At 43.1% G+C, this 24896-nt stretch overlaps 2 protein-coding genes across 4 annotated transcripts in view; both read right to left on the bottom strand.

Annotated features, from left to right (window-relative positions):
* The window catches only part of svild (supervillin d), a 41752-nt gene extending 24598 nt beyond the window's left edge, over window positions 1-17154 (bottom strand). The window contains exons 1-2 of one of the 3 annotated variants that reach the window (XM_076760034.1): window positions 16772-17154; window positions 4423-4931 (exon numbers count right to left, since the gene is read on the bottom strand). In XM_076760034.1, the coding sequence (XP_076616149.1) occupies window positions 4423-4790 (368 nt within the window). In that variant the 5' untranslated portion in view covers window positions 4791-4931; window positions 16772-17154. Of the gene's footprint in view, window positions 1-4422; window positions 4932-10688; window positions 13706-16771 lie in introns of those variants that run through there. The other 2 variants (XM_076760035.1, XM_076760036.1) reach the window with 2 other exon arrangements.
* Window positions 17155-18353: 1199 nt separating this feature from the next.
* LOC143339249 (glycylpeptide N-tetradecanoyltransferase 2-like) lies at window positions 18354-23188 on the bottom strand. The gene is made up of 11 exons (XM_076760412.1): window positions 23069-23188; window positions 22703-22847; window positions 22181-22299; window positions 21934-22025; window positions 20921-21037; window positions 20607-20777; window positions 19859-19967; window positions 19492-19662; window positions 19193-19360; window positions 18967-19104; window positions 18354-18453 (listed from the first exon to the last, which is right to left on the bottom strand). The coding sequence occupies exons 1-11, from the start codon at window positions 23186-23188 to the stop codon at window positions 18430-18432; spliced, it is 1374 nt and encodes a 457-aa protein (XP_076616527.1). The 3' UTR covers window positions 18354-18429.
* Between the last annotated feature and the right edge of the window lie 1708 nt (window positions 23189-24896).

Below are 24896 nucleotides of genomic sequence, written 5' to 3'. Positions count from 1 at the left end.
GCTGCAGAAAGCCACTTACTGTGCCTTGTATGATATGCTACAGCATTTACTCATGTTGCTCTTGCAGTCCCATGTTGGCAATGATATAACAGCAATGCCGGTGTAGCATCTGAAGATGGCCATTCATCTCTAAGTAATGGGCGTTAAATATGGATGGGGACAGCAGCTGCCTGTGGGGTAGCAGCGATGATGTAACAGGAGGAGGGGAGATGACGGCTTTAAACACAATGGAGAATCGTGGTGGACATCTGGGAGAGGTCAGAGGTTACTGAAAAGGGGGAGATGACCCCAAGCTGATCTGCAGGTTCGGGATGCAATCAAGTATTTATTTATTTTTTTAAAGGGTCGGTATTGGCTAAATAAAGTCAGATCCATTTCTGATCTGTGCGCACAGCACTGTACTCTATTAAAGCTGAAAGCACGCAGCAGTGAGCTGTGGAGTGCACAAAATAAACAAACAGTGGAAAGTAGCTTCACTTCACCATGACAGTGAAAAATGCAGCTGAACCAAAGGTCATATTATGCAAAGTACTCCATTATCACATATCCATTATCACAGTGACGCAGTGCATAACGTAATTAATATACGCAGGCATAGTGTCCACTCATGCTGAGGACCAGTTTATGCTTAAAATGAACTAGTCCATCACACGGGCGATTTAGGAAGCAAAGAGCTGCACAGAGCAGATCTGAATGGCCAGCAGGGAGACACGATATTGTTTGTATATGTGGCCAATGGCACACAATTTAAGACAGTCATTATGTTACAAGTGGTTGTTTACAAAAATAGAGAATGTATAATAAGAGCTGGAGACAAGTTCAACTGGTGGGATGAAGTCCCTTCAATTCCAGAAGGTGCTGGGGAAAGGGGTTTCTGAAGCTATTCGATCATCTGACAAGCACCTTGGATGGATTACATTCATGCCTTCAGTGTGAACTGTGCGGCCTTATTATGAAGGCAAAAACAAAAATATAATTAAATACAGGATCTGACTGAGTATCGTCTGACTTTCCCCTGGACTGGTGTCACGTTTGAGTGCCAAAACATTGTCGAAAAGTAATTTTAACAGCAGTATATTATTATGAGTAATTTGGGACTTGGGTTTGGCTACCACAGAAAGTTTTGACAGTTTTGGGCTGGCACGCCCCAGCACAGATTTGCGAAATAGTGGGGAATCTAAAAATGCCAGGCCAAGGTATTTATGGCGTGTGAATTATGAAGCAGTCGGAGATGGAGGGTCGCAAATTGATGTAGGTGTAAAAATAATGAAAGCATACACAGCAATCTGATACACACAAACTTTAAAATGATTATAGTGTCACATAATACACTTCACTTCAGCCATATGGGTAAAAGCACTGCAGTCTGCAGCATTCGGCTAATAGAAAGTCTATTGCAGACCATAGCGATCTCAACGACTGATGCCACATAGTCCCCAATCGCTCTGCTTTAACACCCTCCTCTGCAACCACAGCGCTCAGCGACACTTCATTAACCACCCGCACTTTGACTGCAGGCTGACGGGGAGGGGCCGCACGCGTCGGTCTTACGCTGCCATAAAAACTAATCATAGAAGAAGAGCGGAATGCAGTGCAGAGGGAGGGCAAGACGAGCGATAGCGATACAGGCGGAGTAATGGGAGAAGCTGAGGAGAAAAGTTAAACGCACATTCAAATCAAGACAGGAGTGTTGTTAAACACTTCCTACTCTATTAAATCGTGTCACACATAAAGCATTAAGAGAGTGAAACGGGGAGACAGGATGAAATACAAGTACAGAAGGGATGTAATTATGTCTGTGGCATAGTTAAAAGATTTCACTGCAATGTTTCTAATTTGTGTGTTAACTGTTGGGAAGCTCGGGTCTTCATGACAGGTATTGGATCTCTGCAATGGTTTAGCATTGCAAACAATAATTACCCCACATCCCATTCAGTCCTGTTCACAATCCAGTTGGCTACAATTACTGGTGTTTACTCCACAGGCTTAATAACAATGACTATCAGACCCAAAATACAACATTGCACTATTCACAGTCATGTTGAGGAAGCGCCTTGGATTGAACAACGTTGTGTACAGATTACTTCACAACTCCCATAATCTTACTTTTGTACATCATGCTGTTGTATGATGATGATGTCACATGATTACAGACTGCATGTACAGTACGTTTCAGATAAAGAATCACGTTTTTGTACAGTGCCTTTACGTCTGTACTGCGGTTCAGCTGCGAACATCAATGAGCAGACAAAGAAACCTGATGTTACAGTGCTCTCACAGGAACAGATAACATGTTAGGTGGTAGGACTCTTGCTTACATTTTCTTTCATTGCTATGGGTGACTTTTAGGTAACCGTGAATCGTCAAAACATTATTTTATTAAGTCACCCTGCAGCTGCAACTCTACAAGGGAAGGATTCACGTCTGAGGCAGATAAACAGGATGACAGACAGCGTTCATTATCACTGGAACAGTGGAGTTCCAGTTTCCTTTATGCTATTCCTGTAACACACACACACACACACACACACACACACACACACACACACACACACAAATATGTTGCCTGTGAAGGTTCAGTGAATGTGTGTAATGCTGTAATCATGAAGCACATGCAAGGCAAAGAGGAATTGTATTCTACTGCTATACAATTCAGAAGGATCTGTAAGTCAAACAAGAGGGACCAGGATCAACGTTTTGTGATTTTGAATCAATAAATAAAACACAGGCAACTCCAATTATTCCAAGGAATCGAAGGGGAAAGCATAATATGCAAATAAACCGCTAACAAGCTGCTGACAAGTTATTGGCTAATAACAATGACTTCCACAGAGCTGTCTCTGTTGACTGTGAATGATGTGTATGCGTGTGTGCACATGAGTCCGCACAGCTGGACTGTGACAGACAGCAGACGTCATAACAAAACTGACAAGATTAGTAGCTAACGTGGCAGGCATGTGAGGCAAACACGTCAACACGTCAGCCCGTTTGCCTGCTCTCTGTAATTAAAAATGTAGTCCATAACATTTTGTGCGACTTTACTCTGTATTTTGTCAAATATTCTTTCCGCCTCAGTGAGCTGACAGTAAGAAAACAGTTCTTAACACGTTGCATAATGTGGACACTAACTCTGTATCAACAATTTAAGACAAAACTGTGGTTTTAAAACACTTTAAAATGGATCAATTTCAACAATAAACTTTGCACTTGAGCACATACGCAGTGTCATATATAAAGAAGAACAACAAAGCTCCAAGTGCAACACCTGATGGCTGATATCTGCTGAAACATGCCGCGCTACACGTACTCTATTTCTTTTGCAAGTCTATTACAACACGAGACATGCCCATCTTTCCCAATCTTCTAAAACAATTGGTCTATGATATCTAACAAGCCATCGATCACAGCTGTCTAAATGTCTTGCTTCATTAAGTGCAGGGCATGAAAACTTGGCAGAGCCCAATATAGCCTCTATCCTCCCCGAATAAGCCCAGTCTCTGACATTATCTCAACACTCTGTCCATCTCGGTTCTTCTCTCTCTATCGTCATTCCCTCAGGCTGTTTTTCAGGAACAAACATGTCCGTCTATGTGCACACAGCACAATCCCCGGCTTTATCACAGCTCTTACATCCTCAAACCCCACGACCGGTCATGTTTTACTCCATCTATGTACAATCCTCAGACAACATTCCTGTCGACCAATGAGAAAACTCCTCCAAGTCATTGTGACCGTTCCTGTTTGTTATTCTCAGATGTGTTGAGCATGTGAGTTCTCCCACATCACTGCAAAACAAGCAGCTTGCATGTCATCAGTGCAAAACATACCATGGCAAAATAAATGAGGCAGTCCTCTGCTTTGCACACATGGCCAAGTTTGGAAATGTTAGCAGCCCTGTTTACTTCAAAGAGAAGATAGCACTAAGTGTGTTCTCCAAATGTGCCGGCTTGGTGCCTCCTCTTCTTTCATTAGGAGCCAGCAAGCCCCTTTACAGTAATCTATTAGTCGTCTTTACTAGCCAAACACGTAAGCAAATCTTCTCTAAATCAAAGGATGCCTCAGAGAGAAGCCACTGTCCTTCATTCAGTTGCAATTACTGAACATCTGGACATGATGCTCCGTGTTTAAGAAGATTTACTTGTAAATCAGGTACGTCACAGACTGTATGGCTCTTCAACACTCTGTCTGTGGAGAATATCTCAGTAATACAGCAGGATTTTGTTTGCGCCTTCTAATCCTGAGATGTTAGTCTGCGCTCTACTTGCAGTAGCCCCCTGAGTCTCCATGCCTGGGCAGCGTTTTGTTTAATGTCTCTGGCCAAGTTTACGTCCACTGAGAACAACAATGTGACTGGTCTTGAACAAACAATGGGCAATAGAAGTGTGCTTTGTCTTTAACTTGTGACAGTGTGAATAAACTCACCTGCAATGAGAGGACGTCTTCATGGTGGATAAAACGGTGTCTGTTTTGAGGTGAGTGGTACCCTCTTTTTCCAGGGCGGGCTCATCAGCAGTGTGCTCCACAGGTTCTGCTACTTTATTCCTGAGGCCCCTCCTGGTATAAGTTTGCTCTGACCCATTATCCTCGTATTTTTCCTTCTCCTTGGTTTCCGAAGACACTGTTTCGGACGTGTCGCCAATTCTTCTGTCCTTGCGGACATATTTCGAGGTGAATTCATCTGTGTTGCCATAGCGCTCAGCCAGCTCCCTCCTCCTCTCTGCCTTGTAGCGGGCAATTCGCTCAGCCTTGGTCTCTGGGGCCGAGCTCTGCAGGGTGTCTATTCCATCCATTTTTCTGTTAAATTCAGTTCAGGGTTCGAATGCAGGTGAGAGGATTCCAAGCTGCTGCTTCAATTGTGCTAACCCAGATATCAGCTTTCTTGTAGATCTCCCCTGACACCAATGTCTCTCTACATCAAAATCGTCCCAGCGCTGCAAACAAGAAAGATAGACATCATTAGCGCATCATGATTGTAGAGTACAATTTCAGATGACTGGCAGTCTGAAACTGTGTAAAACCAAGGCATATACTTCTCCAGCTTTCATAGGAAAGTGGCTCAGCTGCAGAGCTCCAAGCCAAGCCCTGCCCTGTGAGAATGATGTCAGCAAGCTCTGCACAAAGACAGCCGACAACCGCAGTGAGACTCTCATATAACCTCTACTCCATCGACTCAGAGCCGGATGGGAAAAGGGGGGGGGGGGGGGGGGTCACACATCAAATAACATCTTCATCCCATTTCATTCCTTACTTAGTTGAGGATTTGAGTCTGGGCTAATCACCTCTTGAACATTTCCCCACCCCATAACGATTTTGTATTTACTACATGGACAATGCATGCCCATAAGTCTGAATGTGTCTGTCTGTCTACGTGTGATAGACTTGTATCCTTTCCATGGTGGAGAGTGCAGAGGCTCTCAAGCATTGCATGCTGGGACAGGTTTCAGCCTCTTGTTCCCCTGAAAAGGATTATCTGTTTAACATCTCCTTTCCACATCTAGCACAATAAAAAATGTGCGCTATTTAATAACTTTTGACTTTTCAATACCAAGTGAGTCAAATTTAGGAGGTAAAAAATTAGGAGGTTGAGTTGAGCTCATTTTGTTCCATTAAGTGCTCGCGGAGCAGCAAACCACACATGCCTCGGATGCAGGGGTTTGAAAACTGCACTCACTTAAATGCATCAACAGATGACAACAGCAATAAAAATTATGTGTGCGCAGTTTCTAATTGCTCCACTCCAAGCACAAGGGCTTTCCACAGGCATCTCTCAAAACACAAGTATGCTCATGATGCCTTGGGGCTTCTGTCAGAGGACAGCTGAGAAGAAGAAAAAGAGGTGAACAAAAGGAGGTGTATATGTATAAGAGAGGGGCAGGGGTTTAAAGTAGGCCCCTGGTATCCCTCAAATTACAGGGCATGAGTTACTTCAGCACATTGGTTCTCACATTTATGGCCAGGAACAGGAGTATGGGAACAATATAAACGAGAGTGCTGTGCCTGGACAGTGTTAGTAACGAGAGCATTAAGAATAAAGAGGGAAAGTGAACAATGGGTCAAGGTAAGAGAGAGAGAGAGAGAGAGAGAGAGACTGAGGTGACTCTGGACATAAGGTGGAATAAATGAGCTGACTCCAAGAACCTTTTTCTGTAATGATGACAAGCTTGAACAAATCTCAAGTGCACCCACTCTGACCTCTGACCACCTGCTGGGCTATAAAACCAGCCCAGAATGAGGACTTTTGGTCCCCCTTTAAAAATATGGCTTTGAAATATTACACAGGAAATCAGTGTATATGTCAGGGGATGCGTGTGTTTGAGCGTGTCAGTCCTCACCTTGACCTCTCCTATACCTCCTCCACCTAACATAACAGTGCTAGGCTAAACAGTGCCTCCCTTGTGTGGATTTGAATTCAGTCCAACCATAAACTGTAGCACTGCCGGACAATTACATATTGTCTGCTCCATGTTATTGGCCTGGAGATGTCCAAGAAACCAACACACCAGGAAATATATGCCTCACACTACATAGAAAAATATTCACCATGGTCCAGCAGCAAGTATCCACAGCCAATGAAACGTAGCCAGAACAGAAACTAGAACACATTCTAGGGCTGTAACCAGGATCAGATGAGGATAAAGCTTTTTAAATGGAATTTACAGCATAATATGAAAACCAAATGGCCTATTAAATATGCAGGCATAATCAATTGGTAGCGGTAAATCCATTACTACTCAGCCTCAAGCCTGCAGGAGTTCCACAGCTCAATAAGAAAATGAAGTTACAGGAGTTGTATCTGATTTCTGCTCCAGGGTTAAAAAGGTTAGCATTTCAGGAAAAGGTTCGATTTGGTTGTGAAGTCCATGAAATATAATATCAAAAATACCAAAACCTATCTAAAACTGAGGCAGCAGTGAACTGTGATGCTCTCTGGAGCACTTTACTCATCAAACACTAACATCACTTGTTTTTAGGTTCAAACTGCCTGTCACTCCAGAGCCTGTGAATTATCTTTTGCCTTATGAAGGCAAAAAGATCCCGAGTTTGGATGTTGATTTCAGGGCTATGCACACGCTTACATAATTCACCTAGGTCACTACCTATAAAAGGAGTGCAAAACAGTACGCTAAAGCTTGTCCATGGAGACCCAGAACATCGAGGCTGCTTTGTTTGGAAGCTGCCTGTGTTATTTTAAGCAGCAAGGGGGACTGAACACACAGTTGTGAGTCATACTTTAAAAATCATCACTCCTATCAGCAAACGTGAACTCAGCCAACAGTATTTGTTTTGGTAGGTGTTTCACACTGCCAAAAACGCTCCAAGGTATCTTTACCTATTTATGGTTATTTCTTCAGAAATACAGCGGAGTAAGCAGAAAAGTGCAGGACCAAAACACATTAAGAGGGCTGTGAACAAGAGCTAACGTGCTGGAAGTCATTCAGTACGAGATGATAAAGGTGGTCGTGGAGGGGGAGAAAACACGCACTCCCATTTGCATTAAAGTGACGTGGATAAGTGAGCTTGTTCGGCCTGACTCTCGTTAAGGCACTTAGTGTCACATTTATCTCAATCGAGGCGTTTGTTGGTGGACAGACGGTAAGAAAAATATCGAAGCACATGCGTGGCTCGTGTTTCACTGACGACAGTACATCTCCTGCTCAGTATGTAGTTATACCAGTCCTACCTGCTAATTCATGAAGGCAATATTATTCCTGCTCCTTTAGGGTATGTAAACAAACCTGTATTTACAATCACTGGAGTGTTTTCTGACCTTATATTGCTCACTGGGAGTAGTCTGTGACTACAAGAGGAAGATCTGTCTCTGCAAAGGCCAAGTGTGTCACTTCCTGATTGTGCCCCATATCCTCCTCCCTAAATGCTTGATTAATCAGGAAACGTTACTCATAAGCCTGGCAAATGTCCAAAACTCTCTGGAGAGACAGGACGGGTATGGGCAGCGAGAAAACTTTCAAAGGGTTCAACAGCCAGACGTCCTCAAAACAGTTTTGCATTTGGTGTCATCGCTTCCTCTTACAAGTACTCCAAGATGGTCCCATTCTTAAATATTTACTTCTCTGCAAAGACCTCCAGTGGTTATACACAGTTGCTTAAGATTACATAACAGCTGTTCTAGACTTAGTAATAAATGCAATATACCACAAATGCAGAAGTCGCATCCTGACATCACCCTTAAGACAGATGTCATTTCACACTATTAAACTGTCACTGTTTAGGACGGTTTGGTTGAGTTTGCATTTGTACTGCTACCACTTGGAGCAGCTGAAGTTGGACATATCAACCATTTGTCCATTAGTTTTAGCTAATTAGTGTGTTACTGGCTGGTGTTTGGCCTTCATATAACATTTTACTAAAAGGTGAGTCATATAAAGCACCTGAAGAAAATCCAGTCGAATTTCATCCTGTCATTGTTACTCACAGCCCACTGATGTCATTATCTACATGGGTGAATCAATGGGAAACAGGCCTCTCCTGGGAAGAGAATACCTGTCGCACAGATCCAAAGGGAGCACTTAGACATTAACTCACTGATTCACTCCAAGACCAGGGCGAGACAGAACGCTGCCTCAGAGGCAAAAGCTGACCTGTGGCATCAGTTTGTGCATTTTTTCAGAATTCACATGTCCACACAGGAGGACAGCACAGGAATGCAGGCTACACCCTCTTCAAAAACAGTGGATTTACATAGGAAAAGAAAGGGATCTTGACTCTATAAAAATTCAGGGGCTTTCTCTTCAGCTCAGTAACACCCAAAGCAAAGCTTGAAGAGGAAAAGCGATAACCTGGTCACTTCATTGGTCCATGTCCAAACAACCAACCAAAGGCAGAAACAAACTATTGTACAAATGTTTCCAATAGCTGCAAACTGGTTCAGTTCAGCTTCACTGGAACTGCCCCTTGATTTTATCTCTTTTCTTACCTTTCAAGTCTTACTGAACAACACAGAGATTTACACCTGAAACAGCCCGTATTTTGACAGTTATTAGACTCAAAATCTCTGTAAAGCTGTACTCACACTGCACACAGGGTATCTGTTCAACACCAACACTTTGTATTATGACAACAGTTTGCCACTGTGAACCTTCAGGAATCCACATAAAGTTACGGCGAGCATCAGAGAGACTTTAACACATCAACTTTCCTCCGCTGTAGAAAAAGAGAGGAGGCAGTTAAAGACACGGCCAGCTCCTGACACACATTCTTCCTGAGGGAAGAGGGTGGAGAGTGGAAACTTTGCTCCACTGAGAAAACCAGGTGCCAGTGCATGGAAAGCAAAGGGAGCAGGCAGAAAGAGACCGATGGTCCATTTTTAAGAAAAGCTCTGGGGAATTTTTGGCAAAGTTCAGGGAACATAAAACAGCACAACAAAAGAAGGAAATATCTTCAATGCAGGGGCAATCGACAATTTCACTGTGCACGATATCTGAGTGACTTACAAAGGCATTGTTGCCTTGCTTTGAGGTTTGGTCACGTAATGTGTATCCCTAAGTACCAATGTTGCAGTGTAAAGAAAGGCACGATGAAAATAATACATTGGATAAAAGGAAAATAAAATCTCAACCACCCAGAAAAAGTGACATACCACAGAGTCCTGCAATTTGAACAGTATACATTATGTTGCATGTTTGTGTGCATGGGTGTGTATGACTGCAACCAGGTCACGTGACCAACCATTGAAAGCAGATAGGCCTGAGTACGGGTCACCAGTCCCTAATCCAATAACTCTATCTTCCACAGACTGCACATTAAGCATTGGCTTTTAACCAATACATTCAACCAGGCAGATGCATCAGAACACAGCTGGGTCGGGGGCGGTTCCAGGGTGTGTCACACTTTTTTTTAAACCACCCTCATACAACAATCAACCACATACTGAGTGACCAATGTGTTTCTCATTAAAAAGCAATCTTTCAGCACTTGAGGCGGTTTAAGTACCGTGCCTGCAACTGCTGGCAGAATTAAGTTTTAATTGCAATTGTAGAGGCTCACAACACTTCATCTTATTGAAATGGGCCTCTGCTAATAGAGAGCTTCAAAAGACAATTCTGACAGGAGGGGTGCGCTGGTCTAACATGGCAGAAGCCCTTCATTCACATGACTCAACTCTTCCCTGGCTCTGAGCTGCAATGAAAATAGGAAAAGGGGGAGAGGGGGATGAAGCGAGAGAGGAAAGAAAAGCAGAGGAAGGAGGAAGAAGAGTATGTATGGTGAGGGAGGATACAAAAAAGGATCAAAAGAGGAGGAGGAGGGTGAATGAGGAGAACCGCCGAGGTCAAGAGAGCAGAGGGAAAGAGGAAAGAAGATGGAAAGGACTGAGGACAGAATGGGCTTTTGTGAGGGTGGATGTGATGGCTTTGTGGGGCATGTGTCTCCAGGGTGCCAAGGGGCCCCAGTCTGGTGGTATGGGGGAGGAGGGAAGATAAGATCTGCTGCTGCAGAGCAGGAGGAGGAGGAGGAGGAGGATGGGGCAAAAACAGGGCCTGAGCCTAATCCATCCCTCCCTCTCTTCCCCCTGTTCTCACACAGACACAAACTCCCTCAAATCCCTTTTACCAGAAGTCCTGCTGACTGAAGCCAGTCACCCGAGAGGCAGTTGACATAACAACCCCCTGGGTACTCATGCCTGCACTCTGCTTTGGCTGAGTAACTGACACTGTAAAAACTGTACTGACCTGCTTGAGGCGGAGCTGCCATTGTCACCGAGCGAGGAAAGTGTGCTGCTTCCCCTGCTTGGAATCTTTGTCGAGGGGAATAACAGCATATGTCATTCAAACTCAGTAAGGCTATGAGGTGGAACACAGAGGAGCATCTGTGTGTTTTCCTCTTTCTTTCCCTTTTTTTTTTTTTTTTTACAGGCGAGCTCATTGTCCCAGCCTTCCGGCTTTCTGTTTGCTGCATTCAAAGGAGCCATTAAAATGTGACGTATGGGAAAGGAAACAAGCAAATTCACACAGAAACACACACACACACACTGCCGTGCACATGGACACGCAACTGGAGAATCACAAAACAGGCCGACAGAAATACTGGCTCTCCAAGAAGGCTGCAATCATGGAAGCCTGAGTGCGGAGTGGGAGGGGTGGGGCTTTATCTAACTAAGGGATCCTATACACACATATTTGCACATACACAACACACAACTTGCTTCACGGGATTTCTTTCAGTGAGTTAATGTGGGCCAGAAACAAACACCCGCAGTTTTTTTATGGGGCAGATGTACTGTTGCAGCTACAGTTAAAGCACCTACCCTCACACCGATTGCTACCCTGGCTTCGTTGCACCCTGACATACGGAAAGCATTGCCTCACTCCAGCAACACTTCGAGAGCATCGAATTTGCCAACTTTTGATGGAAAGAGTGAAAAATGTACAAATTGGCCGAGACATTCAGCAGTACGCTCAATCAAAGCTGTTTCAACTATTTTAAAACTTGGACTAGGTCCCTCTGAGTAGAGCTGATGTTTCGCTTGTATGTTTTTCCCTCTTCCTTGTTTACTTCCCACATTTACGCGACTAAACCCTGAAGCTACTATCTCCCACAAATGCACAAAGCGTAGGTGTACAATATGTCTGCATTTACTGTGCATGAGCGAGGAGGAAATCTGACAAACAAATTCCTTGGAAAATGTGAGAAAAATGCATGACCAACTTATTTTTCACAAAGTAAATGCATTAGAGGTGGTCAACAATCATTCCAGTCACGATAATATACTGTAACTACACATGCATGCAATCCATTTTAGATGTGTTATGACCATGGTACTGCATAACTTGCATGTATCGGAAGCACGCAACTCCAGCTATTTATATGGGCTAAACACACACAATTCTTGCTCTCAGTTCACTCCTGAGAAACTTCAGAGCTGTCCCTCCCGAGAAACCAGCTGACACGATTTTTCCGCATGTCAACATCTTATCAACATGGACTTCACCCGAGAATGGTCATCTGCAAGATACAGACAAGGCTGAACTGAGAGGGCGACATAAGTGGCGGGTGGGGGGTGAGGGGATGGGTGGGGAGCAGAGATCAGTGGGGTGGAATGTCTCATCCGGAGAATCCTGCTCATGGGGTTTCTCTCTCTCGGCTCTCTGGTGTCTGCTGTGCAGAGCAGACACCATCTGGCCAGCTGGAATGCTACCGAGCAGGGGGTGGAGGGGTTAAGGGGGTCTCCTATGTTGCAGGGGGATGGGTTATGGCTGAGAGATGGGGTATTAACAGTAGTGGTATTAACCATTTAATGCCAACTAGACTCTAAAGTAGAAAAAAAAAACAGAAATGGAAGAGCACCATAGTATTAAGTACTGAGGCCACTGGAGTCATTAACCTTTCTGGGTGCTGTAAATATCAATATGAAATGCCTAAAATGTCGTATAAAGGAGAAATTGACCTGTTGCTAACTGAGGTCCACAGAAATGTATTCATAGTGTGTATTGTCCCTTCCTATACAAGAACAGAAAAAACTAATATGATTGGGCACAGGGTCTGTGTCAGGTTTAAAGGAGGAGTTTGATATGCTGGGAAATAAGCGTATTTGCTGAATATTACATAATAAAACTCTAAGAATACGCTAAGCAAGGGCAGTACTGAATACCATGAATACTCCCTTCTATGCAAACTTTACACCCCCATTTCAGTTTGCATTCAAAATGTTGTGTTAAAGCACAATGCTCTGGCTATACCCATACATATGGTTTACAATGATACATCTGTTTGTGCATGTTTTATTAATGGATGTTTCATGGCATCATCTGTCACTCGCATGGTCACAGAGGCAATAAAACCCCGCCTCACATGCACACAGAAGGTTGCCCATAAACTCACTTGCTTTGAACGTAGATTCAAAACACTGTGATATTTTATTCTGGGGCTTTATTTTCAGTTGACAGTGGTGTCAGATGAAATTTTGGTCTGACTGGCACTGAGCTAAAACAAGATGAAATCTAGCATCCCTTATGCATGGAAACTATTATGCGTGTGCAAATCAGATGAAAGTTTGAAATATAACCATATGTTTACGTGTCATGCAAATATTTCACTGGTTAAAAACCTCATTGATGTGGGCCTTGGCTGTGCAGTTGCTGACCGAATACAGTTAGCGTTTTGGTGAGGAAGCTGGAAGCGGTCCACTCTAACTGTAGCTAGGTTTATAAATATGTCTTAGTGGAGATTAGCCTGAGGGTAACCCCTAGCACTCTTCCCTGTGGAGTTCCTATTGCTCACATTGTCACATCCTTTCTGCTTCCTATAAATATTTGTACTGCAGAACTTCTTGGCAGTGCAGCCGACATCAAACCCTGCTGTGAGTGGAGGAGAGAGCATGGGTCAGACCTGGAGATAGTGGAGAGATGAGGTTGAGTGGCTGGATCTTGTGCCTGATTTTTTTTGCAGCCAAGTTTTACAGTGCATCTGCAGCATGTTACTTAACGGTTACATCAGGACAGGTAACACATGCAGGTAACGCTTCAGGGTGAAAGTGAAGATACAATATTTAATACTATGAATAAGTGTTTTCCTTACTTTGTGTAACACATTTTCATACCTTAAAGCAACATTATGCAGCTATTTTTACCTTAAAATAATCTGTTTTTGCATTACATAACTTGTTGAGCGTGCAAGGGCTTTATGCGAGATGTGTGAAATGCTTTACGGCACTACATCACACCCCACCAACAAGAGGTCTTTAGCTAGCTACAGGAAGTTAGCTTGATATTCTCAGTTCCCTCATGGTAGAGGAAAACAGACCAAAGACGATGTTGAGATCCACCATGACTAAATCTTGGTCTCACTTTTAGTAGTTGGTAAGAGGACAGACGAAGAGCTGGCCTTCTTGCTGTTGGGCTAGTACATAAAATTAGCTGGCTTGCTATGCCGTGTGTTGTTGCACTTTCTTGGTGTGTGGCTGTGTTAGCAAAGCTGTCGACTTGCTAGTCTTTGATCATAAGCCAAGTCAGCCCATTTCAACAGGGGTTTAGCCGCTAGCCTGTTACAGCCAGGTGTTAGCGACATATTGTTCTGGTTCCCAACAGTTGGCATGGTTCTTTGGGGGTTCATGGTGTGATTTGTGCCATATGTATTCACGACAGCGGTGTAAAAGTAAATCACACTCTGAGACTGTAGGGGCACCATGTCGCAAAATTCTTGCAAATAGGGTTTTAAGTTGAACATCCACATAAAGGCTGAGAAGCTGCTTGCATCTTCACTCGCCCTGAACAGAAATGCACAACAGGAGAGTTTCATTAAGAGAAGTTTCAATAAAAGCAACCGACAAATGGATATTCTTCAACAATTTTGTGTTAAAATGCAATCAAACTGCCAATCCAAGATAGATATGCAAGTAAATCTTTGCTAATTTTCAACTACACTGAGGCACAAGTGTATTTATTCCGAGCCTTCCCCTCTCAGAGCCTTGTTAAAACCCTTAATTGCCCATTTAAATCTAATTTCAAATCCTAATTTAACAAGAGCATTTTTCACATCCCTTCAATTACTTTTCAGCTAAGTAACACTCTGTGGGAGGTACACTCACCGAACAAAATCACACCTTCATGGCAGAAGGCTGGCAACACTGCAGCAGTGCACACAGAATAAAAGCCAAATGTAATAATCTGAAGCTTTGAAAAGCAGGAAAAGTCCTCACAGAAGCCAAAAGACGACAGGGCAACACTTCAGTCACACAGCTTTTGGGCATAAAGTCAATCAGTGCTGATGTTTGCAGAGCAAGCATGGATTGCTTTTCCACTTATTTCTTCATCTCATATTGCTCTGAAAAGCATAATCATTGTAGAGAACAGACCAGAGGGATGCTTTCACACTGCTATAGCGATAGCTTTCTTGTAATATTTGTGATCCAGACATTGAAAGTTTATCCACAGTTGCGGTGGTGATAACTTGCTCTGCAGGGGGAAAAAAAATGAGCAGATCTTCCAGAGTTAAACAAGACAAGTCTCTGCAGCAGGAGCCCCCCAACGCTCATCCGCCCACTCTAAATGCATTCTCGGCAGTGTTGAGTAACAAAATCCCTCAAGGGGGAACGCAACACCACCCCCTGACCAACACAAGGCATTCAGGTGAATGATAACACTTACCACAACTACATAACACCTACATCTGTTCAACAACAATGGAGCGCCTGTCTCTTTGTTTGGGGTCTTTACATGGTCCAAAAGGTAAAGAGGCCGGTAGTGAGCAGCCACTCCCTGCTCTGCTGACACTCTCTGGTCCAGTTGCTCTGCACAGGATGGATATTTCTCAGTGATGACTGTGCTCTGTCAACTTTCTGTAATTTCCCAGCACAACGGCAGTAACAGAAAGCAGCATAATGTGTTAGTAATGAGTAGAAGAGTAAGACAAACGTGTGCTGTCCTGCTCGGTGCCTGACACACAGACACTCAGTATGTCTTATCAAGGTGTGCATCGGATTTGTTTGCCTGCCTTGCTCAACACCAGCGGGCTGAGGAAGGTCTTGAGAAACCTGTTGTGACACAGGACGCCGAGATTCCATAAAGTGGGAAAATTACAGTCTGGCAAGCCTCAAACACCATAGCCCTTGGATATGACGCTTCAATGAGTTTCATTCTGTTCACCAACAGCTACACCTGAGATGATCAACAGCACAAGATTACATTGAATTAAAGCTCTTTTTGGAAGTAAGCGACATCTCATGGGGTCAAATCTTCCCATATATTTTGAAGATACAGTGCATTGAACTTTGGGTTTCATAATTTCTCCCCCTAAAGTTCAATGATTCTGAACACAACATTTCATTTCCCAGCCTGGTGACAAGCGATAAGAGCCAGGCCCCATTTAAAACCATAGGAAAACGACTGCTAAAAGAAATGCACGCTGAACAAACACAGGCTGCACCTCACAAAGAGTGCAGTCGCTGTTTTTCAGAGGAAATCAAACAAGCCTCATGCATCTCCACTGTACACATCACCCAAGCACTTTGCAAGTATTTGCATAGTCATGGCAGTCTGACACAGATAAACACGACTTTGATTCCAAGCTGTTTTGTGCAAACTTACATAACCGAGTCTGTAGTGACATTATTATAACCTTCACCACAAAAGTTAAAAAAAAAAATAAAAAAAAGGTATATATTGACAGATCTCACACCTTCTTATCGCTTTGTTTTCACAGGTGCTTTTGCAGCGAACCTCTCTGTCACTGTTTGCAAAGAGGCTGTCAACCCCTCTCACTCTCTGTCCTCTGTTGACCAATTAGCCTAAGTAAGACAGTGGGGGAACGGATAAAACCAGCTGCCATGGATGTGCTGTCACTTGATCTGTCAACACGGAGAGTGCCTTCACAAAAAAGCCCAAATTCAATTGGAGTACTACAAGTGCACTGGGTATACTTATGCAAAGGCTTTAACAGAACAGTACAAATCGCTTGTGAGATTACAAAGTAGGAGAGACTAAACAAAAAGCACGATTTCCTCCAGTGTGTGCTGTCACCGTGAGAACTAGGCTGCACTTCATGATAAAGGAAGGGAACTAAGATGACTAACGCAATGACAGCAACGGAGCTGTGTCGACACAAAACTCATATCCTTGAATGCAACATTCTGTACCGAAGAATAGCACTACTGTCACAAACACGCGTTTCCTTAAACGCCTATCAAATACTATAACTTAAGACTAAAGTTTGTGCAACTGTCTGAGTCAAGTGGAGTCGTAAGCTAACATACAGCGCAACTACACACTCATTACAATGTTACAACATAAACTGCCAACTGACACTGTGCACAACATACCTGCGATCCTTTATGGGGGGTTGCTCGAGTGTCGGCAAACACAACATCCACGGAGATACGACTGTGAGACTCTCGCAGACAGCTGCTCAAACATAAGACGACGAAACCACACCGAGGTTTGCACAGCACGTTAGCTAGCGTTATGTTTTGGAAAGTTCGTGACGATGCTAACGTTCACCTCAGCTCGTCACTGGTACTCGTCTCACTGACGTTTAGCCGGCGAGAGGGACTCCTCGACGACAATGAAAAGAAAAAACAGGAATTAATGGACACTTGTCTACTTCAGAAAACAGGCTGGCTTCCTTTAGTCATCCTCCACTGAAACTGAGGGGGGACACGGCTCTGTGCTGCCCGTGCAGGGTTCAGAGACCACACGGAGAAGTGCTGGTAGATCCGGTAACTTCAAACTTAAAAAGCCTCCTCGCTTCTGATTGGTCCGCACTCAGCGTGGTGTTGCGTTCAAGTGCTTTTGGTGAACGCCCTCTTCCCCGAGTGTGAAGTCGTAATTATGTTTTGTTCCTCAGTGTTTTTCGGAAGTAGAAAATAAAATAAGTAAATAAAAGAAGTGAAAGGTATATTCACAGTAGCACATTCTTAGATACTCGCACTTTCATTTCAGTTCCTAAAAACGTATCCAATCCCCCCCCCCCCCCCCCACACACACACACACAAAGAGATAATCTTTTTACAGAGTGAAAGAGGGCGTTGGAGATGCTCTCCTAATAAGCTGTACTGTTGTAGTGGAGTAACAATGAAATGCAGCGCTGATATCTGCATCTATAATAAACATGTAATGTTAAGTCTTGCAGCGCCCCCTGCTGCTTATATTTAGACGATGGCACATGGTCTAGATATAAAGCTACAAACCACGTGTATACTGTTTTCCAATTTCAGTAGTAGTGTACCTTGTAGAAGTAATCACTGGTTGCTGTATGGTGTAAATGAATTAGATTATACCAAGGGAGAAAAAAACGATTCAAATTACTCTAACAGTGAATAACAATATGTAATATATGAATTACTGTATTGCACTTTTTCTCAAGCTACAGCCTTGTTTATGAATTATTTGTAAGGGGTGAAACCTGCAGAAACGTGCTTTCTGATTTCTCATATCATGTCCAGATGAGATTTAACTTGATTGCATTTACGCCTGACATGATGCATCTGTGGCATGCACACTGAAATGATCGCCTGGGCATGTATTAGATTGCGTGAGAGTGTCTGAGTTCTTATGTGTGTGAGTGAGGATGATTAATGATCTTGTCCTCTAATCAAATGAAACACATGAATAGTGCCATGTCACCAGAGATTATGGCAATTCCCCTAGAAATACCAGGAGACTAATGCGTGCCCCCCCCCCCCCCCCCCCCCCCCCCCCACACACACACACACACACACACACACACACAGTGGTTTACTCAGTTCTCCATCATTTCAGAAACAATCTACTCCTGTTGCAGAAACGCTGAACCCAGTGAATAACAGACGCCCACATGATGAATGTATTTACAAATGGAATTTCATCTTTATTTTGTGGGTTTTTTACAGTTTGTCAGTTTATATTTTGAGCCTTGATCTGTGTTGGTGAAGCAGTTTCACATCCTGCCAATGACTGTGGTCTTTTTATTGTGACCACAGACCTCTTCCCTCAGTGGCAACTAGTTTGGTAACGCCAAGCCCACCTGCAAAACATACACTCATTACTATGAATTACTGACAGCTGACAGCTATGAACCAACAGTGTGTGCCACAGTCTGATGTTACAAACTTGTATGACATGAAATGTTATGATCAGCTGCTCGTGTCATGAGTGATTTTTCAGCTGTCATTTCCACCAGCCTTGTTATGTGACAATGAAGTATACCATATCACAAATCAAAAAATTTAAAAGTAATTTTTTAGGATTTCTGTGTGTTTTTGGTGAGGTAAAAAAGTATAACATGTCCCTCTGAAATGAAGTGAATTACAAGTAGAATTTGGCATGAAAAAAAAAATGACTCTAGTAAAGTACAAGTACTTCAAATTTGTAGTTGAGTGAATGTGATTAGTTACATTCCACCGCTGTCTACGTGTATTAGAGTTTTCAAATGTGCAGCACAGCATCATAGCTCAAACTTTAATCTTTCCTGAAACACATCAATACTGCATAAAGAGACATCGGAACACAGAGTTTGAGATATTACAGTATTCAGTACCTTGTCTGGGCTCATATCAGGACACATCCAGTTGTACAGGTAGTAATGAAGGCCCCTGTCACTGACGCTGAATTTAAGCTTCCCCAGGAAACTCTTGTTATCCATCACGTCGAGAGCAGAGAAGATGTCAAAACCTTTCTGTCAGTGAGGAAAAACACACAATCAACCCAATCTATGCACATTAGAAGCTATTTTTAAATCAGTGTGTTTATTCTGACACACTCACAGATTTAGCCAGGACCAGTGTGTCCTCCATGAGGTTGACCGGGTCTGTGGCAGTGGAGGCAACATAACGGAGGTGAGCCGCCCTCAGGCCAGTGTGGACCGGGTGATTCAGCACCCTGAAGTAGACGCCATAGAAACTCACCACGTCTGTCAGTGTGCCATCAGCACCCTGCATGAGAGGAGGGGAGGTGAATGAATTCTTAGCTACTGCAGCGTCATATGAGTTTCAATTTTCCAGAAAATGGCGAGGAAAGCTCCTTCCTCTCCAAAGAAATTAAAAAAAGAGAGACTGAAATTGACCTCCACAACGTAGGTGTCAATCACGTTCTCCCTCGGCAGCAGCCAGTGCTCTGCTTCCTGCAAAGACAAGATGGGGCTGAGGTGGAACTTGCAGAGGTTTGTCTGGAGTAGAGAGTGTACCGCTGCAACATCTTCTTTAGTCATCGGGCGCAGACCTGGTGTCTTTGTCACCTTAGAGACAGACGAGAAAAGACACAGCAGAAGAAAAAAAATCAGTAAATGCTAGAAGGAGGTCTGTTACCACAAAGGATTTTTTTTTCCAGTCCAACATTTTAGTCAATCAATAAAAAATTCTGTGTCAAGCCAATGTCAGACTGCAATGATGGCACTAATGGGTGTTTGCCTCTAGGTGGCAGCACAAACTAACCTCAGGCAGACGGTTGAATTTCACAGCTCTCTGCAGGTTCATGGTCTGTCTCAGACCTGGATAGTTCACCTCAGACAGCTTCCGGGGATTCAGAGGCCGAGTCCAGTATCTAAAAGAATGTGTTTGTTTATTTGGAAAGGACGGGACGTGATGTAAGGGGTGTCTGAATGAAGCTAGTTTGTCAGTTTATATTTAAATAGACGGTATATTTGCTGGGGAAACAGAGAGAGCCACCGATAATAACCCAAATTAAAATTTTCATTTAATTCATTTTATTAAAGATCCATAAACTTTTAATTCTCTATAACATAAAATATTCATGGTTGGAAAAAGTCATTACCAAAAGTTATATTTGGGGTTAAAAACATCAATCTGCATGTTTTATGAAGAGGTTAACTCAGCTGATCTGCTTCATCAGGACTGGGTGGGTGTGTTTTGATCAGATTTGACTGACAGCGCCCTGCAGCACCAACAAGCATTCCGTGACACATTTCATCACATTTTTATTGGTGCTTAGAAACAAGTGACATGACCTTTCTGCAAAAGTATTCTGCTGCTTTAAATTAGTAAATAAAGAGGATAAAAACTTGCCAACAATTCTTGGGACTTCTCCAGAATCATTTGTGTTCGAGTCAAAACACATCCCTCATATTAAGAAGTGTTGAGAAAATGATTTTCCAGACCAGAAATTGCAGCTTTACTTTGCTTTTAAGTCAAGTGTGAATCAGCCCCATGAAGCAGCTCCTACCTGCAGGAGCTCAGTGGCGTGGGCAGCACTATACCAGCTGTGTAGACAGCCTGGTAGACGCCCTGCTGGTTGACCCGTCTGGTGAGCTCTCGGATCAGAACTGGAGTCATCCGCTTGAGGCGCAGCTTCTTATGAACACACAGGAATTTGACCTGTACCATCCGCTTCTCCCTGCAGAACACGTTTGGAGCGTTTGCTTTGAGACATTTGCAGGAAAATTGCTGCAATTTTGCTGGTAAGTGCTGTGAATACTGATATTGCTCATCAGATTTCCCATAAATGCATATCTTTGCATATATTTATGAGTTACTCACTTCTCATATATGCGGACATCTGCAGGAACAGCAGCAATGAAGCCGACTAGCTTGTTATTGGTGTCTACCCGCACACCACAGTGCCACTGGGCCAGCCAGTTAGGAGGTTGTAAAGCCCTTAAGAGGAAAAGAATGACACTGTCTGCAATATGACTGTGAATAAAAGTAGGGAAGTTCAATAAACTCTGATTAAGTTCCAATAAAAGAATAGAGCGTGAGATGACTACAGCAGCTTTCTTTAACCTCCGGGCAAGAGACCTGTGCCAGTTCCTGGAACACTAATGTTAATTATTCCTTTCAAAGTAAATGTTATTATGTTTTGATTTAAGCGTTCCCTGAAGATGGAGATACCATTTATGAAGATCACAGAGAAAAAATGCAGTCCTAAAGAGATTAGAGTAGCTAATCGCAACCGCTGCCGAGTGTTGGAGGGTCAGGCCGGAAAGTCGAGTGGGGAAAATAATGCTGTCCTTCTGAGACGCTCAACGCCTTAATTCCTTTAGTGTAATTCAGAGGCTAAAAGAAATAATGTGGCAGTTGCACTGAGCAGTTCGAAGGTGTGAATGTTTCAAAGCGTGCGATCATTAAGGAAATGTTTGGCATCTTGGGAAATACGCTTTTTCGCTTTCTTGCAGAGAGTTTGTTGAGAGGATTGATGTGGCTCTCCTGTTTCTGCATTACAAATAAGGCTACAGCCAACACCCACTTAGCTTAGCTTAGCACAAACAATGGAAGCAGAGGGAAAGACCTAGCCTGCCTCTGTCCACCTACAATAAAATAAACCTACCAGCACCTCCAAAGCTCATTCATTAACTCTTCATGTCTTGTTTGTTCTATCTGTACAAAAACTCCCCAAAATGTTGAGGTATTGCTTCGAGCAGGAAGAGGCTGAAACGGAGATGTGCACTCAGTAACCTCCACTAGATGAATAAAAGGTTAAAAAGAAAGTTTTGTTCGTATACACTCAAAATCTAGTAAGTAAAGGTGACTGAACGCACGTGCTTGAAGCTTACCATTGCAGATACTCCAGAGAGAAGTCATATCTGACAGTGTTGTCATCCTCCTCCATGTAGTTCTCATTTAGCAGGGTGCATAGCTCTCTCAGCTGAAACGATAGATGGAAAAATCATCAAACTTGACAACTGGAACCTCTCCTACAGATTTACAGTTCATTACCTCTGAAAGACTAGAATTTTTCATAGTTGGATGTGATGCAGTTTCCAATAATGTACCTAAAGTAACTTACATTGAGTAACTTACCACAGTGGAGCTGCTCAGGTCCAGAGTGTCCCAGGAGAAACCTTGAGGCAGAGAGTATGGCTCCTTTCTAACGCTGGCTTCATCCTTTAGTATCGGGCCATGAGGCACAGTACGGTCACCTGCACCATCTGCATTGTGAAAAGCACATATTTTTATACTTTTATCAGGATAGTTAAACATTTTACATATTTGTTCCCTTTCTAGCAAAGAGTTAGATGAGAGGATTGACAAAAGTCTTATGTTTCTGTTAAATATGAAGCATCAGAGGTGCGAGGGGGTGGATTTTGTTACTGCTGGCCAGAGACAAGCTCGCTGTTTCCCCCTGCTTTGTGCTAAGCTAAGCTAAGCTAAGCTAACTAGCTGCTTGATGTAACTTTATTTTAAATGTACAGACATTTCCCAAGAAGACGGCAAATAAGAATATTTCAAAAATGTAAAACTCTTGCTTTGAATATACGTTTGAACCACTGCTTTTTCAGAGTATCACAGTAAATACTGGTTGGAACAGGAATAACTTCTTACCCAGTCTGGGTACAGGCTGTGTTTCCCAGAAACGATATGTGTGTCTTTTGGCCTGCTGCAGCGTTTTGGGGATGCTTGGGCCCAAGGAGAAGAGGTGGAGGGCTCTCTGGATCTCCTGCTGCTTGTTCTCTGGAAGAGAGTTCAGCTATGACAGGACAAGACAGGCAAGGACATGTTACTATGTAATCTTTCCAAAGAAGATAGAAGTTTGACTGTCACTCAGCAGCATGAGTCAGCTTGATTCCTGCAGTCAAAAACCAAAACTCACACGTCCACCTGCTGCACGTGTGACATGCATCACATTGTCACAAACCAGCACACATACAGGACATCACTGCATGTATGCATCCACGCTAAGACACAAACCATGGCAAAGGGGTCCTTGGGTCCCTTCGGTGTCCAGGCATCCTCCTTCTTTTGCTTCTTTTTGTTTCTTTTTAGACTGCTGCTCTCGTCCTCTGTCGGCTTCTTATCGCTGAAAGACATTTTCATACGCTGACATTCCTGTATATTGAACGGTGGAGTTTTACTGAATAAATCTGGAAAAAAATAACCCTGAAAATATTGTCACACTTACGAGTTTGAATCAGCCATTGTGGAGAAGTGTGAGTCCTTGGCGCTGAGGGTGAATTGGGGTGTTTTCTTGCAGGTTTGTGGTTTCTCAGCTCTTATCTTGGTGAGCAGCGAGGGGAGGAGAGTGACCGCCTCAGTCACCCAGCCCTACTCCCACCCAGCCGAAAGATAACTCAGAGCAATGCTAACAATTAAATATTACTTCTCACAGTCTTCATATGTCAGACAGCTGCTGAATAAAGCACTGCAGCAGATTAAAGCTTGTAGCATCTTGATCCAGGGAGCAGATTTAATTGGTTGAGGATGTCTAATTGCAGAGTTCACATATAGTCTTCTATTTAAAATTCAGCTCTTTTTTCCGCAGCTTTATATCTCCTGTGGACTTGATGATCATTGTGTTTAATGTACAGTGTACACTGCAGCAGTTCGACCATACAGTGACTTACTGTCACATTTCTATCCTAAATCTAGGGTGGGAGCCTCTTCTCATCCTATATTTGTGTTTCATTCTTGTATTTAACATTTATTCTAAAAGATGATTAAATTAATTAAAAGACTGGTGGATAATTAAGGTCATGATCCTCAAATCTATCAACAGCCACACAGATTTCAGCTGGCTGTATTAATCATTTATTAAGCAGCTATAATGTGTGGCTGGAAATGATGTATTGTTTTGAAATAATAAGAGGAAGTTACTGCTTGTCTTTTTCTTTCTGAGGCAATGAGATGGCCTTGGTTTTCCTTATCAAATAAAATCCTCCTCCTCCTCCTCCTCCTCCTCCTCCTCCTCCTCCTCCTCATGCAAATAATTTTGGACAGCCCCTTTGGGGGGACAATAGCAAGAACAAAACAACTGCAAAAAATGTGTCATCACACACTTATTATCACACGCACGCATCGCATTTTGATTCCTTTCCTGACTTTGGTCCTGGCAGCAGATCAGCTGATCATTGTCTGCCAGCTCCAATAATCACCACTTCCATTCAAAAAGGTTAGTTGACGAAATGATCCATGTGATCACAGATTCTCCATACCAATCATTCACGCCAATGTTTCTAATAATAATTGTGATATCTCTTCAATCATGTAGTTCTTCCTCCTTTACCCCAAGGGAGGTTTTTCTGCAGTCCCTGGAGTCTGTTGCATGCTGTTTGGATTCATCTGGAGCATGTCAATTTATTTGCATAGCTCAATATAACAAATCACAAATTTGCCTCAAGGGGCTTTACAATCGGTACAGCATCCTCATGAGCCCTTCGCACCTAATGCATCTGTATAACCATTTGTGCTATAAATGGTCCAATCTCCTTTGATCTGAATGTTTTTAGCTGAAATATACTAGATGCAGCCTGCATCTATAAAGTGCAGCCTGGAGCTATTTTTGTCTCTATTTCATGGTTCTACTGCAGTATTATCCTGCACTGAAAGATAAATGCCAATAGGAGAAGGATGCTGCTAACACCTGTCACCACTCAGGGTGAAGTAGTGGAAATTGTGAAGTCCTTTAAGTACTTGGCAAAGCTCATAAACAACTGATGATTTGAAGAGGCAGAGCGCAAGACGGGGTAGAGGAGTATGTTCCTCTTGAGGCTGAGGTGTTTCAATGTAATGCAACATGGTG

The sequence above is a fragment of the Chaetodon auriga genome, chromosome 20, assembly GCF_051107435.1.
Source record: "Chaetodon auriga isolate fChaAug3 chromosome 20, fChaAug3.hap1, whole genome shotgun sequence".
Taxonomy (NCBI): domain Eukaryota; kingdom Metazoa; phylum Chordata; class Actinopteri; order Chaetodontiformes; family Chaetodontidae; genus Chaetodon; species Chaetodon auriga.
Note: the sequence above shows the minus strand (reverse complement) of the source record. Positions and strands in the feature narration are given on the sequence as shown.

Coding starts and splice junctions, on each gene's coding strand:
- LOC143339249 (XM_076760412.1), bottom strand. CDS start 23,188: ATGTCTTTCAGCGATAAGAAGCCGACAGAGGACGAGAGCAGCAGTCTA. Junction 22,848..23,068: donor CCAAGGACCCCTTTGCCATG/GTTTGTGTCTTA, acceptor GTCCTGTCATAG/CTGAACTCTCTTCCAGAGAA. Junction 19,663..19,858: donor AATTCAACCGTCTGCCTGAG/GTTAGTTTGTGC, acceptor TCTGTCTCTAAG/GTGACAAAGACACCAGGTCT.